Source organism: Ustilaginoidea virens, chromosome 4 (assembly GCF_000687475.1).
Source record: "Ustilaginoidea virens chromosome 4, complete sequence".
NCBI lineage: Eukaryota > Fungi > Ascomycota > Sordariomycetes > Hypocreales > Clavicipitaceae > Ustilaginoidea > Ustilaginoidea virens.
Genome location: NC_057319.1, coordinates 5,074,361 through 5,088,410, shown reverse-complemented (window position 1 = coordinate 5,088,410; position 14,050 = coordinate 5,074,361). Strand labels below are relative to the sequence as shown.

Sequence of the window (14,050 nt, the reverse complement as noted above, 5' to 3'; positions counted from 1 at the left end):
GCCCTGCATCATCTCTTCCGCCGGGCTCTGTTTGCACATGGAGTGAGCGTGTCTAGCGGGCTGCTGAAAAAGTCATGCGCGTCCGGGACACCATCAGCGGCATTTTTGGAAACCGTGGTCGGGCGGTGCTGTCAAGCCAAACGTCACATCCTACGCAGCTGCAGCAGGTTGTGGTTGGCTTGAATGCGCAGGGCCTGGGATTGAACAACACCGCCGATGTAACAAAGACTATGCCTGGCATGGGTCGAGGATAAGGACCGAGCAGAGCTTGCGCCAAAGTCCCGAGGCTATTGTATGACCACCTTGGGTAGGAAGAAGGCTGTACCCGACTGACTTCACACGTTTTGGAAGGAGACTGGATGCTCTACGGATCAATCAAGTACGACACAATAGGAAGCCGGTCTGTGTTGCTCCTGCACTGTAAATTGTAAATCTAGCCTTCAACGCCTGTAGCCAATCCGCTTCCCAGTACCGGTTGACCTCAACCCCAGACACGTAAAAAAGTGACAAAGAAAAAAAGAAAAGGAAAAAAAAAAAAAAAAAAGGACCATCATTTTCACGTCGCGCGACGCGGTTGGCTGCCGCCGATATCTGTTTTACTTTGTTTCATCCCAACACTATCCCCAAAACTTTGCCCGATACTTTCGCACAGGTGTTTGATATTAACTGGTGGCCCGGGGCGCCAATCTCGGGTTGGAAGTGCGCTATTCCGTCGATGCGTCTTGCGCTCCTCCACTTTCAAAACCCACAAAAGAGTCATCAAGACCTCTCGCGACGGAAGAACAGTGTCGTTTAAACATTGCGACAGCTCGTCAACTGCGCCGCGCGTAGCACGAGAGTCGCCTCCGGAGGTCTTGACCCGATCATCGCATCCCTCAGACACCAACCGCAATGCCTCCATCGTCGCATCCGTCAAGGGACGCGCCAGATTGGGGCTGCAGGAAAGGATGCTTTTAAGAGACTTGAATCTCAGAGTCGTGGACCTTGCGGTCGAAGCCGTGTTCTGCGTCGGCATAGTTGCTCGCTGCCATAATGTCGGAGACGACGTTGTTTGCCTCGTGGTTGAGGAAGTCGTCGATGTTGAAGAGGTCCAGGTGCGACTGTCCTGCGAGGCTGGCGGCAGGGTCACCAACCATATAATCGTCGCCAGCAATGGAGGAGTCGGGAGAAGCGAGAAGACCGCTTTCGAGGACATAGCGATCTGTGTCAATGGCCGCTGACAGGCCGAAAGAATCGCCGATGCTGAAAGCAGCATCGATCTGAGCTGCAGAGCCCGCGCCATGGCTGGCGACGTCCGGCCCTGCGCTTCCGGCGACGACTTGGGCACTTGCTCCGACTGGTGACACTGCAGGTCCAACAACATCTCAGCAGGATGTTGTGTCAGGTCGGAGCAAGCGGCAAGGTTCTGTTCGCCGGTAAGCGCAACCTCAGAGAAGCCAGGTTGGGGTTCATCGGGGACGGGCGTCAGCTCCGGGGATAGCGAGGCTGGGTTGACGGTAGGATTGGCCGACTCGATCAATTGGTCAACCAGGTTGGTGGCCACGTTGGATTCGCCGCGACAATCTTGTGAGCTGAAAAGCTCCTGAGACAAGGTGATGGGGGCGTCGCGTAGGGAACTCAAAGGCGATGACGACCGAGAGACGACACCCGAGTCACGCCGAAACTTGTTCAGCTCCTCGAGCAACAGCATGTTTGTTTTCTGCGCGTCGGCGAGCATGACCTCGAGTTCCTTGTTCCTGTGCTCAAGCGCCTCCACTTCGAGGCGCTTTCGCTCTCTTGATGACTGGGCTGCGCGGCGATTGCGAAGGACGCGTTCTACTCGGCGCTGCTCCTTCTCGTCGTCGGTCTTGGCTCGTTTTCTGTGGGTGCCAGTCAGTAACGCGACGGCTGAAACGGTCAGGATTGGCGGAAGCCTGCAGCCCGACTTACCTGGGAGGTAGATTCGTCTTTGGTTCGGGGAGGACCTGGCCCCAGGATTTTCTCTTTTTCGAGGGCTTCTTTTCCGAGCAAGGTTCCTCCGGCACGGGTGTCCTGCCCTCGGCGGCTTCCGAGACAGGAAGCAGCTGAGAGGTATTGCTGTCTTCCGAGAGTGACTGGGGGGTCATGACATCCAGAGGGTTGATGGTGGTTGAGGAGGGTGTGCTCGGGGCGAAGAGCGACGTGTAGTGTTCGTTGGGGAGAGAGAGGAAAGACTCGGCCGGTGAAGGCTCAAGCTTGATCAACGGGCTCGCTTGCTGTAACTCCATGGCGGATGGCGGTGCGTGTGAAGGTTGTGTGTGCCGCGTGTGTGCCGTGCGTGTGCTGTGTGTGTCTTATATCGGCTGCAGGGGCGAATTACCGAGAAATGCTCGCGAGGTGAGCAGTGACCAGCGACGTTTCTAGCGGGATATATGGAGTAGGAATTAATACGCGCAAGCGGCCCGTTCCCTCAAGAGCAATTATACGCCCAGCGCATGGCAGACACCGGCCCACAAACGAATGCGTAAGCCCAGGTGGATATGGCGAGGTGAGTCAGCGAATGGGGACGAACGTGACGAGAGCAGTCCAGAAGGTGGACAGGTGTTCTCTTTTCCAAATGGTTGGTTTCGGAATCGTCTGCTTCCCCCAGGCCTTGAAGGTGGGTGAAAGGTGCCTCTTTATCTAGAGGACACGTTTATGTTGTCGTGGCGGATGCCTGAGGCGGCAAGACCAGGCGGGCAGGGATGGAGGGATGGAGAAATGGGCAACAAGGCAAACGTTACAAAAAGGGGGGGGGGTGCGGGCCAAGGCCACACCCTGCGGGCGGGGCCACGCCAACCAAACCCCCTAGCAAGGAGCGCCATTAACCTCCAGACAAAGTACGGAGGTGCGGCCGCAGAGCCTGCCCTGAGGGCCAGGACGGGCTGGACAGCCCTAGAAGTCTAAGCACATGCAGCTTACGGGGATATTGATTTGAAGTATCCACCAACAGGTACCTGGCATCGCAGCTAGGGTCAGCTGCGTAGACATGTACTCTCAAGTCTCGACATTCCACCCACGAGCTTAGCTTCAGGGGGTGCGTCAAGATGCGACAGGACCAGACTGACTCCCTTAAAGTTGCCACCGTGAACCTTGCTTGACGAGGACGGAGAATCCCATCCCACTGGGAAAAGCTATCCAAGGTGAAAGGAGTCAATGGCACACGGGGTCAGCAAGGCATGCGGCAAAAAAAAAAAAAAAAAAAAAAAAAAAAAATTGACTACTCCGCAAAGGCTAGAATCCCAGAGTCGTAAAAAAAAAAAAAAAGAAAGAAAAGAAAAAAAAAAGAAAAGAGCAGGCTTCCTCCGTCGGTACGGCGTACGGTACCACGCTGCGTGACTGTTTGCCTCACTGGACCCGAGGGAGCAATGCTTGACTTGACACCTCCATTGACACCAAGCTGGATGCCGAGGAGGAGGGCAAAGGGAGAGAGCTCTGGAGGGCCTCAACCGCAAGGGATCGATCGCACGTATCAACCGCCCTTGGGTCTTGGCCCACGGCACCATTGGTGGATTGGCCAAAGCTGCGCCCCCAAACTCTCAATCCTCCTTTCATCGCAAGCTAACTGTCGAGCTCACCCAGGGTCCACCGTCCGAAACTCCGACTTCATCCAGCCCACCGTAAGCCATCGTGGGCCCAGGGCGTTGTAGCAAGCTATTTCCGTCCCGGCGGGTTGGACGCAGACTTGGCATGGCGGGGGCGGGCTCAATAAGGATTGTTGGCAGTGGTGACAATAACACTACTACCACGCGGCGGGCTGGCAAGAGGCCACCAGCCTTGAGAGATGGAGTCATCAAAGTGGATGCGTCGCCCTTTTGCGGTGCTCTGCCATCATCAACGTTTCGTTGTTGCGGGGGTACTTGTTGGGCCGACGATCGAGACTCGAACGGGAGTCGAGAGGCCGGCCACTAGGCCCATCAGTCATCACGAAGCTTCCAGCGAAAGGTGCCCTTGCACAGGCAGGGCTTGCGTTAATTACTTCCCGAGGCAAGCCAGGCAAGCCAGGCAAGCTATCAAAGGCAAATTCAGCGCAGACAAGGAAAAAAAGGCCCCCCGCCTCCCATCCACACCCGAAGCTATTCGTGTCAATCGTCAACTGAGTTGCCCTGGAAGGGTGTCTCTGCATACCTGTTCCTCCCTTTTTTATTGTCCTTTTGCTCATTGTTCTTTTGCACGGCTGGGACGGAGTACGTATCCTTCGATTGTCGTGGAGGCAACTAATGCAGCCATGCCTGCCGATGGTTACCGCCATCATTCCGGCATCCGGCACACAGTACGACAAGCACCAGACATGACTGGACCGACCGGTTGTTGCCTGGCACACACTCGGCGCCGCGCAAGGCACCCTGCTGCACAGTGCGGCCATGTTGAGTCGGCACGTGTGTTTGTGGTGGTGGTGGATTCCTTTTTCCTGCGTGGAAGCCTCCAGAACAACCCCATGGCCACCAACTCATCAACAATGGGCAAAGGAAATGCGCCGAAAAAAACAAGCGACATCCACTACTAAGCGCAGTGGGCGGGACGACGAACCGACGAGCCAGCCTTCCCGAGCCTTCACTCACGTCTTGCTCCTGCACAGTCCGGCAGCAGCTCTCCATGTCAGCTACACCACCAAAGTCGGGGAAACGCGCAGCAGCGCCGTTCCGCGTCAACAGAAGAAAGCATCGAATGACTCCCCCTTGGTTCTGAGCAGGCCTCAGCCCTGCTGCTACCACAGAACCCTGTCATAGTGCGCTGACTCCTGGATCGCCGCGAGTTGCCGGGCGAGTCGCGGCATCTCCTGATGAAGTGGCCCCTTGCCGCATGGCCCGAATGAATCAAATAGCAGCGAATGTATGTATACCTGATGATAGCTGGCATATCCCTCGCGAGCGACGAATTCGACGTGCGTCTGCCGCTCGCGTCGCTCGTATCGCCTTGGCAAGCTGCATCACAGCCCCGCCAGCCTCCAGTCGATGCCGCAAATTGTGGCACCACGTATCGACCTAATTCCGCCACTTTTGCCAAAAATACAATCATCTGTGGTTCTGCCCCGTATTCGATGCCTGCTTCCGGCACGGAAGCTCGCGATTTCGATTTTATAGCTTGCTGTTTAGCCGACCGGAGTACGTATCCCTGATTCCAGCTTCCCAATCTGGCGGGCTTGCCTGTTGCTGCGGGGAGCTCCCCCAAGGAATGACAGGAATGACTGGTTCTGGTCAGGGACACTCGTGAGCTGCTCCTGGAAAGTCCTTGTCTATGCCATGCCGGTAGGTGTTGCTCAACGTTTGGGTTGAAACCCAGAGTCGGTAATGGACAGGGGTCGTGTTACCTTTCCTCTGCCTTGGATACCTGTACTCCGTACTACTATGCAGTAGTGAGTGCCCCTGCCTCTGTGGATGATGCGTCCATTACTCCGTACCCATGCCTCCAACTCGCGAGACAGACTGATTCCCCTTGCCTCCCACGTACTCCGTACATAGACCCATGTACATAGCAGCAGCTGCAAGCCCCGTCTTGTCTCACCAAACAGCCACAGCCAGAACGACGTGACGGGGTGGCGAGCCATCTTCAAACTCAGTTTGCAGCATCATCAGCTAGCATCTGGTCCGGCGGGAATTCTCGCACGACGCGGTGAATCGATGACGATGTCGCCGTCTCTAGCTCCCCGAACCGTGCAATTCCACGTCTTGCTCAAATGGCACACTTTCACAAGCAGCCAAACCACCCTCCTCGCATGTGAAACGCAGCAGGCCCACCGCAGCAAGCGCAAGCAGCTACCGCGCAGCGCAGCGCAGCAAACCCGATGCAGCCGTCTGTGCATCCCCAGCCGCATCAAAAGAGCCAAGAGTCGAGGCAAAATGCCAGGCCAGACACGGGCAGACAGACAGACAGACATCTCTATCTCTGCTCTCTCAAGTCCCGACAGGGCAGCCGGCAGGGGCGAATCGCCATTACAGGGGCCGCACCGCACCACTCGCATAATGAAGACGTAGCATCGCGCCGCAACTCTGATCTGCTCTCTGTTAAACCTCGCTTACTTTCCCCTTCTTCCCTGCTGCCTTTTGTCCCGTCCCGCCTTGCCCGAAATGGCAGCAAAAGTGTCGGACAAAATTGACCGTCTCCCGCCTGCCAATACTGCCTGCCAGCCCGCCTGCCAGCCCGCCTGCCAGCCCGCCTGTCCACGCGGACCACTCCCGTAAACCGTGTCCCAGCCGCGCACACAGCACATACGAGGGGGGAAAAGGAGGGGAAAAAAAAAAAAAGGACAATGCGCGACCGAGCCGTCGAGCCGCCAGCCTCGGCGGACGCGTTCCTCCGGCACTCGTACGACTACATCGTCGTGGGCGGCGGAACGGCCGGGCTGGCGGTCGCGTCTCGGCTCGCGCAAGATGCGTCCCGCACGGCCGGGGTCCTCGAAGCCGGCCGCGTTGCCGGCGGCCAGGACGACGTTGACATTCCCGCCTTTTACGGCCGCTCGCTCGGCGGGCCGCTCGACTGGGCGTTTGAGACGGAACCCCAGGGGGGGCTCGCCGGACGATCGCTGCCGTGGCCGAGGGGCAAGGTGCTGGGCGGCACGAGCGCGCTCAACTTTATGACGTGGGTGAGAGGAGGCAAGCGAGACTACGACGACTGGGCCGCACTTGGGAACCAGGGCTGGGCTTGGGACGATCTGCTGTGAGTTGAGGTTTTGACCAACGTTGCTTGGTCCTTGTCGTGCCCCTTGACCAACCTGCCGTCACCAAGCCGCCGTCACCAAGCCGCCGCCCAAGTTCCATGTCCCAAGCTGCATCGGCGGGGAAAATTTGCCCCCCCCGGTGATGTTGCTGACCGCGTCCGCGCTCCCCGCGCCCCGCGCCCCCAACAGCCCGTTCTTCAAAAAATCGGAAACATTCCACCGTCCGAGCCCGTTGGTGCGCGATGCGTATACGGCCACCCATGCTGCCGACGCCCTGGGCACTTCGGGCCCCATCCAGATATCCTACTCCCCAGACTACTCGCCCTCGCACAAGCTATGGCACACCACGCTGAACAGGCTTGGCGTCCGGTCCAACTCGGCTCACCTGGCCGGCTCCAACACCGGCGTGTGGACCAACGTCAACGCCGTCGACCCCGCGACCGCGGCCCGCAGCTATTCCACAAGCTACGTGACTGCTCTGCGTCCTGCCAACCTGCACATCCTGACCGGAGCGACGGCGCGCCAAGTCGTCCTCGGGCACAGCAACAGCCGGGGCGGCGAACTCGCAGTAGCCACGGGTGTCCGATTCAGCCACGACGGCAGGGACCACGTCGTTTCCGCCAGCAAGGAAGTCGTCTTGTCGGCCGGCACTGTTCAATCCCCGCAGATGCTCGAGCTGTCCGGCATCGGGAGCCCGGAGGTTCTCAAGGCCGCCGGCGTTCCCGTCCGGGTGCCTAGTCCCATGGTCGGGGAAAACCTGCAGGACCATATCAGTCAGTTTCTGCCCTGTATTTCCCCCCTCTCCCTCTCGCTCAGGGGTGTGCCCGCGTACCGCGTCCGTCGTGTTAAGCTAAGAGCCCGGACTTTTTTTTTTTTTTTTTTTTTTTTTCGCCGCAGTGGTTGCCATGATTTTCGAAGTCGACCCGTCCCTGCCCAACCCGGACGACCTGCTCACCGACAAAGACCTCGCGGCTGCAGCCAGGGAGCAGTACCTGCGCGAGCAAAGCGGCCCCTCGACAGTGCTTCCCTGCGCCCTGGCGTACATGCCGCTGTCGCAAGCCGTGCCGGAGCAAACCGTCGCCGAGCTCCACCGCAAGGCCGCCTCCGTGACCGCCCACCACCCGGAGAAGCGAGCCATCCTGCGCGACCGCCTCGACGGCACCTGCCCCCTCGGCCAGGTCGAGTACATCTTCGACCTGGGCAACTGGAGCACCACCTTTGCCGGCCGCGCCGCCAGGAAATACGGCACCATGCTGCAGATCCTCCAGCACCCCTTTTCCGTGGGCTCCATCCACATCCGGTCCGGCGACGCGGCCGCCCGGCCCGCCATCGACCCTGCCTACTACGCCGGAGACCACGGCCAGCTCGACGCCCGCATCGTCAGGGAATGCGTCAGGTTCGGCCAGAAGATTGCGGCGACGGAGCCGCTGGCCGGGATCATACGCTCGCCCGCGAACCCGACTCGAGAGGTGGTGGCGGACGACGGCCTGCTCGAGGAGTGGGTGAGGAAGCACACCGTGACGGACTGGCACCCCGTTGGGACGTGTGCGATGGGCGGGCGCGCGGGCATCCGGGGCGGCGTGGTCGACGAGCGGCTGAGGGTGTATGGCGTCAAGGGCTTGCGGGTAGTCGACGCCAGCGTCATGCCGCTGCAGATTAGCGCTCACTTGCAGGCCACGGTGTATGCTATTGCCGAGAAGGGGGCGCATATGATTCTGGAGGATGCCGCGGGTTGAGGAGACATGCCCTTTCACCTTGACTCGGACGAAATCGTGGTTTTCGTTTCCCTGTGAGGCCTTTTCTTTCTTCCTCATGCACCGAGTCGGAAGGCACAACTCCTGGTCCCGTGTGATATGCTGCCCAGTTTCCAGGAGCGAGGCTTGCTGAAAGCCCCAAATCCCAGGGATACAAACGCCGAAACTCTCACCGAATGAATTCTTGCAAAGCCAACACATGACAAGGTGTGCAAGCTCTAGCCATTACATCTTTTCTAGCTGCAAGTTCCTCCCATTGTGAGGATTTTTGTCCTTCCCCCCTTTTTCAGCGCCCAAAAACTTTCATCTCCAATGCTCGCAGCGGAGGAAAACACACCAACGTGAGGCCGCAGGCAATCCAGAGACCAACATCGCCCCCACTGGCCAGGCTCGCCAGCGGACCAGTGTACCATGCTTGCGCCATGCCGAGGACTGCGCCTGCCCAGCCGATCAGGAACGCCGCTAGAGCTGCCAACCCAAGGGGCTGGTAATCCTTGTCCTCCCACCGCGTCCAGTCGAAGCCATGGCGGCCGCGGAACATGGTGTGTTCCAGCACGACGATGAAGAACATGATCATGGCCCAGTACCCCATGAGGGCGAGGAAATTCTGGAAAATCATGAGCAAGTGCTCGCGACCAGCGACGGCGAGCACGAGCTCGACGAGGACGAGGACGGTCGACCAGACGTATCGCGGAACAGCTTTGGGGTAGCGGCCGAGAACCTGGACCCCCAGCGCTGCAGAGTACGTGCTGGGAATGCTGTTGGCGATGACGCCGAGGGACACAATGACGGCGCAGAAGCGCCCGAAGCCCCTGAGAGGTTCGTATCCCGCGACGATGAGTGCGCCGGAGCTGATGTCGTTGGCAGCGGCCCAGGCCGGGTTGTGGGCGACGCCTGTGGCGAGGCCGATGGCGACGAGGTAGACAAAGGTGAAGGAAACCCAGAGGCCGGTCAGGGTGAGGAGGAAGATCTTTCGCTTGGAAGTGGTTTCGGGGTAGTAGACGTAGAAGTCGGAGGCGGCTCCGGCCCACGAGTTGGGAATGTACAGGCAGATGTTGAAGAAAGACAGTCGCTGGGCGGCGAGGAGAGCGCCGGTGTTTCGAGACGGAGCCTTTGCGTCAAAGTACGGGCCAGCGCACCCGATGAGCACGAAGAGGGCGATCGTTTGAGGGAGCCACGAATACCTTTTTAGTTGAGGTTAATTTTATTTGGATCAACGCGTCTGCAAATTGTCGACACTCGTGAATGCTGGAGACGCAACTTACCGTTCGTATTTGTGGAAAAGGGCCATTCCAAAAACACAGCTACCACCCAGCAAACGAGACTGACAATGATGATTCCGACAATGACGGTCATTTTGCCATCACTGACGGCCGATAGAACCTGGCCCCCGATGATGCCGTCAAGGGTAGCATATCCACTCATGAGAATGATGTTGAGGAAGCAGAGTATTTTCGATGGCCAGTAACCCATGAAGAATCGCATACCGACCTTGTTCAGACGACGCGTCATTGTTAGTCGGGACATTGCAAGTCGACTGCTCCATCAAGTGTTTCCCAAACAGCAATCTAGACTTTTTTTCTCTCTTACACATGCCAGTACACACATGTATGTGTGTGTGTGCAGATTGTTGTATCAGAACATACCATTGTCCGGTTGCCGCTCTGAGGACCCCAGATACTCATGTAGGCCGTGGTCACACTGCCAACCAACGTTCCAAAAACAGCGCACATGACGCAATCCAAAAAGCCCAACTGAAAAGCCAGCGGGCCTAGCATAGCCGCAGCCAAGTTGTTCAGCGAAATATTGGCGCTGTACCTCTGGTGGCGACTTGCAGGTCGCTGGATCGTGAAGGAGGCTGGCGCTCCTCGGGCAGCACACGGGCAATGCCTCGGGCTTCAAAGCCAGCCAGGTTTTCGATTCTGGTGTTGCATCCCCTCAACTTTGGCGAAGCGGGAAGCTTGGCAGCAACCTCGGGATCGTTGGTGGCCATGGCAGAATCTCCGTCTGCGCAAGCCGTGGCGCTAAAACGGCCGGACTGGCTCTTCATTGACTCGAAAAAGCCTCCTCGGGTCCCGTAGCAAAGGAGGTCGGCAATAACATTCTAGCGGTAACCAAGTCCTTCCAAGCACAAGCACAAGCACAAATCTCGCAGAGTTGAGAGCCAAGAGGGAGATCTCAGCGCTGCAGCTCAATTCCTCTTGGCCCGCCTCAGTCGCTGGCTGGAGCGTTAGCGGAACATGAGCACTCCCCACGGAGCGAAGCAAGCATATGACACGGGACGCATATCAGCAGCCTGACCAGTACATGCTTAGCGTTTGTAGACGGAGCCTAAACCGGGGAAAGGAGGCTGAAAATATCTTGACAAAGGCGGGGGGGGGGGGGGCCTGGTGATTACCCGGACGGCAAGATGGCAAGAGGGACGAGTCACCCTGCCTTGGCTGAGGGCTCGACAGGTGATTGGCGAGAGGTAGCAGTCCAAAGCTCGCAGCTGGGTTTGAGACCATGTTGGGAAAACACGCAGGGGTTACCATGCGGGCAGGGCAACTGAGGTTTTGACAGCGGGAAGGCAAAGGTGAGGCGACAATATTCCTTGAACTGCCGAAGTGGGCATGCCTTATTATCCAGGCTATTGGCTAGGCTGAGCTGGGCAGCTCGCCGGGCTAGGCTATATTCGGCTAGATTCGGCGGACCAGACAAGGACGCCATGGAAGCATTAGCAGCCCCTTGATCCTGCCCGGATGAAGCTCCATTACAATATCACGCCAGGTTTCATCGCAGCAACGTGGGAAAAAAGGGGGAGAAAAAGAGGGATGAATTCTCTGCTCAGAGATCCCTCATACTCCAAAATAGCACGCTATTCCAGGGGAAAAAAAAAAAGACCAGAGAAACAGGCGTATATGCACAAGAAGGAGTTAGATCAAAGTGACGCTAATGCAGGACGCAGGGCACCGACTCTAGTTGTGCAGCAAAGGTATACCAAGCCGTCGACGAAATACGACTAGAATGCATTCGGTGTGTATTATTATGCTTCCCCAGACGTCCGCTGTCTGGCGGGCTCTGAGGAAGAAACCTCCACCGTAGTCACCACCATTATTTTATCCCCAGCTGCGACGGAACGGTGACTGTCGCCGTCAAGTCCGGCAGCACCCACGTCGCTGCTTGGCATCTCTGCTGATTGCTCCGCGTTGGCGCTAACAGCAGCTTGGTGACACGGGGCATATTTGGTTTGTCCTTGATAGATCAACTCGATTTCACTTACCCGGTCCGAGGCAGTGTGGTGATCAGTCGACGTCCTGCACCCACTCGCCTTAGCCTCGTCTTGGTCGTCTATCTTGTCCCATGCTGTAGACTCAAGCGTCGACGCGCCGAGAGTGCGCCTCAGTTTGCCATGCCTCCTGCAGCCTCCGTTGATAGTTGATCCTCGGCATGACGGCCGGGCCAGCTTCTCCTTCATGCCCAGCACCATTCTCAACAAGGGCCAGCAAAGGGGCATGTTGCCGACAAGAATGGCGATGCCGACCTCGGCGACATACCAACACAGGAAGACGTAAGAGTCTGGATTGCTAAAGTTGTAGTAGCGGTTAAGAATGGCGGCGAGAATATTCAAGACGCCAAGGCCGAGAATGCAGATGAGGAAAAGCTTTCGTTTTATCGGGAGCAGGGTGTTGATGATGATGGGGATTGAAATCAGCAGAAGCAGGAGATCGGACGAAATGTTGCAAGCTGTTGCGAATATCATGTGGTGATAGTACGTGGCGCATTCTTCAATCCTCACGGGGACGGCCCAGTACTCGTAAGTCCTCGGGCTGCACCAGTAGAAAATAAACAACAAGATGACGAGGAGATACGTGATGGCGCAGTATGCTGCCGCGATCTTGACCAGCGCGTGCTGTCTAGGGAGAGTATGTCCCCTACGGAAGGCGATCGAGGAGTTAGCTACATATCCTTGATCGAGATTCATTCTTCTACAAGCCGGGATTTCGATTTCCTTCCCCCCCCCCCCCCCCCCTTACGGTCACTCACGTGAGTCGAGCATAAAGGATCAAGAGACAGGCTTTAATGGTCCAGGTGGCCGTGACTGTGAAAATCTCCAGCGCAAAGGTCAGGATGCTTCCATAGACGGCTTGCTGAACGCCTTCTGGTGTCAGGCTTGCGGCATCCTCGGGGGACATGTAACTGCTGCCGTCTTTGGCGACTTGATTGATTGAGACAACCACTCCAGTGAAGTTGGCCTGCCGTTGAAAGAGTCGAGCGTTAGCCTTGCGTAATTGATGGATGCGTGCGAGTTTGTACGGCGGCTCGAGACGGCCATACCAGGGCGAAAAGCATCAGATAGTCGTCCATTGTCAAATTCCGCCACTTGCCCAATTTTAATCTCCTCGACACCAGACGGCAAGCGACCAGCAGAACCCCCAACAAGTACAGAGTCCATGATTCAATCAAAAGACTGGTAGTAGAGTCCATGCCGACAGAAGGGTTAACAGAGACCGGACGCCTGGTGAGCTTGTGGTATAGCCATCACAAGGCGAGCTTGGAAATGATCTTTCTGATGTGAATCCGAGCGAATGGGGTCGAACCATGGACATGGATGGGTTCTCGGTGGCCGCGAAGGAATCAATCAACTGCGGGACAAGCGAAGAATGCCCGCCCGAGGGAAGAACGAGATAAAACGACTGAGGACATGCGAGTCCAACAGTTGAAACGGCGGGGGCGGCATGCTTTCTGCATCAAAATCGCGCTTGAGGAAGTTTGTCATCTGCGTCTCTCCTGCGTCGCTCCCCCATGGTTCCTAAAGTTCGATTCGTTGCAACGCTGACACGCACGACATGGTCGCCGCGACCGAATGCCGTGACAGGAAGTTCCACAATCCCTCGAGAAAGGCATGGTGACGAGGGCGACGTTTCGATTCGGTAGCAGCCAGCCGACTGGAGTATACTCGCGCAGGTGGTTGAGCAAGGATGAATTCGTTATTCCTTTTTTCTGCTGGCAAAACAGTCAGTCTGTCGCCCGTGAATTTCGATGTCTCAACGATGGCCTCTGGACCCCTGGACGTGGCTGGGTGGATACCCAAGCCGGGCAAGTTTGCAGCTTCTTTGATTGCAACATTCTTTTCCCAAGCAATGTTCCTCCTCCCCCTATATGTGGGCCTTGTGGGATAGGCCTGTATCATGATTCCTTTGCATCCTTTGCAACGTGGCTGGCTGGCTGGCTGGCTGCATCCGATAATCCAACCGTCTCGTGGGACGGAATGGGTTTCTAGGATCTACCTACCTCTCCTCGACCAGTCTTGAGGGGGCTAACCCCGAATCACGAATGATGAGCAGAACCCGATAGACTGCCACCGATGCCTCCCCCTACTGCGAACCATTCTGCCCAAATCCACCGTCTGAAGTGCGTGAGAGGAGGGCTTGAACCCAACGTTCCGCGAAGCAGGCATTCCCAAGTCGAGAAAACAACGGATTTGTCTCTCTCTCCCTCTCTTTCTTTCTCGAGAGTTTGTTCCATCAAAGCCTGGCAGAGTCGGAGGACAGGTCATATGGTTCGTGCATCTTGCAAAGCAGAGAGTTTTTGACCGGGGCTACGGAGACGATATCAGGCTAAATGACCTGGTGGTCAGCTTTGAAATGTAGTCGTCAAC

At 57.2% G+C, this 14,050-nt stretch overlaps 3 protein-coding genes across 3 annotated transcripts; 1 reads left to right on the top strand and 2 right to left on the bottom strand.

Moving 5' to 3' along the window:
• Window positions 1–953: 953 nt before the first annotated feature.
• On the bottom strand, window positions 954–2,246 carry UV8b_05859 (uncharacterized protein; the record flags this gene model as incomplete). The annotated part of the gene is made up of 3 exons (XM_043143356.1): window positions 954–1,242; window positions 1,359–1,859; window positions 1,930–2,246. The coding sequence occupies 3 exons, from the start codon at window positions 2,244–2,246 to the stop codon at window positions 954–956; spliced, it is 1,107 nt and encodes a 368-aa protein (XP_042999289.1).
• Window positions 2,247–6,247: 4,001 nt separating this feature from the next.
• Window positions 6,248–8,391, top strand: UV8b_05858 (uncharacterized protein; the record flags this gene model as incomplete). Its single annotated transcript, XM_043143355.1, has 3 exons — window positions 6,248–6,654; window positions 6,845–7,428; window positions 7,553–8,391. 3 exons carry the CDS (start codon window positions 6,248–6,250, stop codon window positions 8,389–8,391), a joined length of 1,830 nt encoding a protein of 609 aa, XP_042999288.1.
• A 3,043-nt stretch (window positions 8,392–11,434) lies between these two features.
• Window positions 11,435–12,876, bottom strand: UV8b_05857 (uncharacterized protein; the record flags this gene model as incomplete). The annotated part of the gene is made up of 3 exons (XM_043143354.1): window positions 11,435–12,323; window positions 12,436–12,644; window positions 12,727–12,876. 3 exons carry the CDS (start codon window positions 12,874–12,876, stop codon window positions 11,435–11,437), a joined length of 1,248 nt encoding a protein of 415 aa, XP_042999287.1.
• Window positions 12,877–14,050: the final 1,174 nt, after the last annotated feature.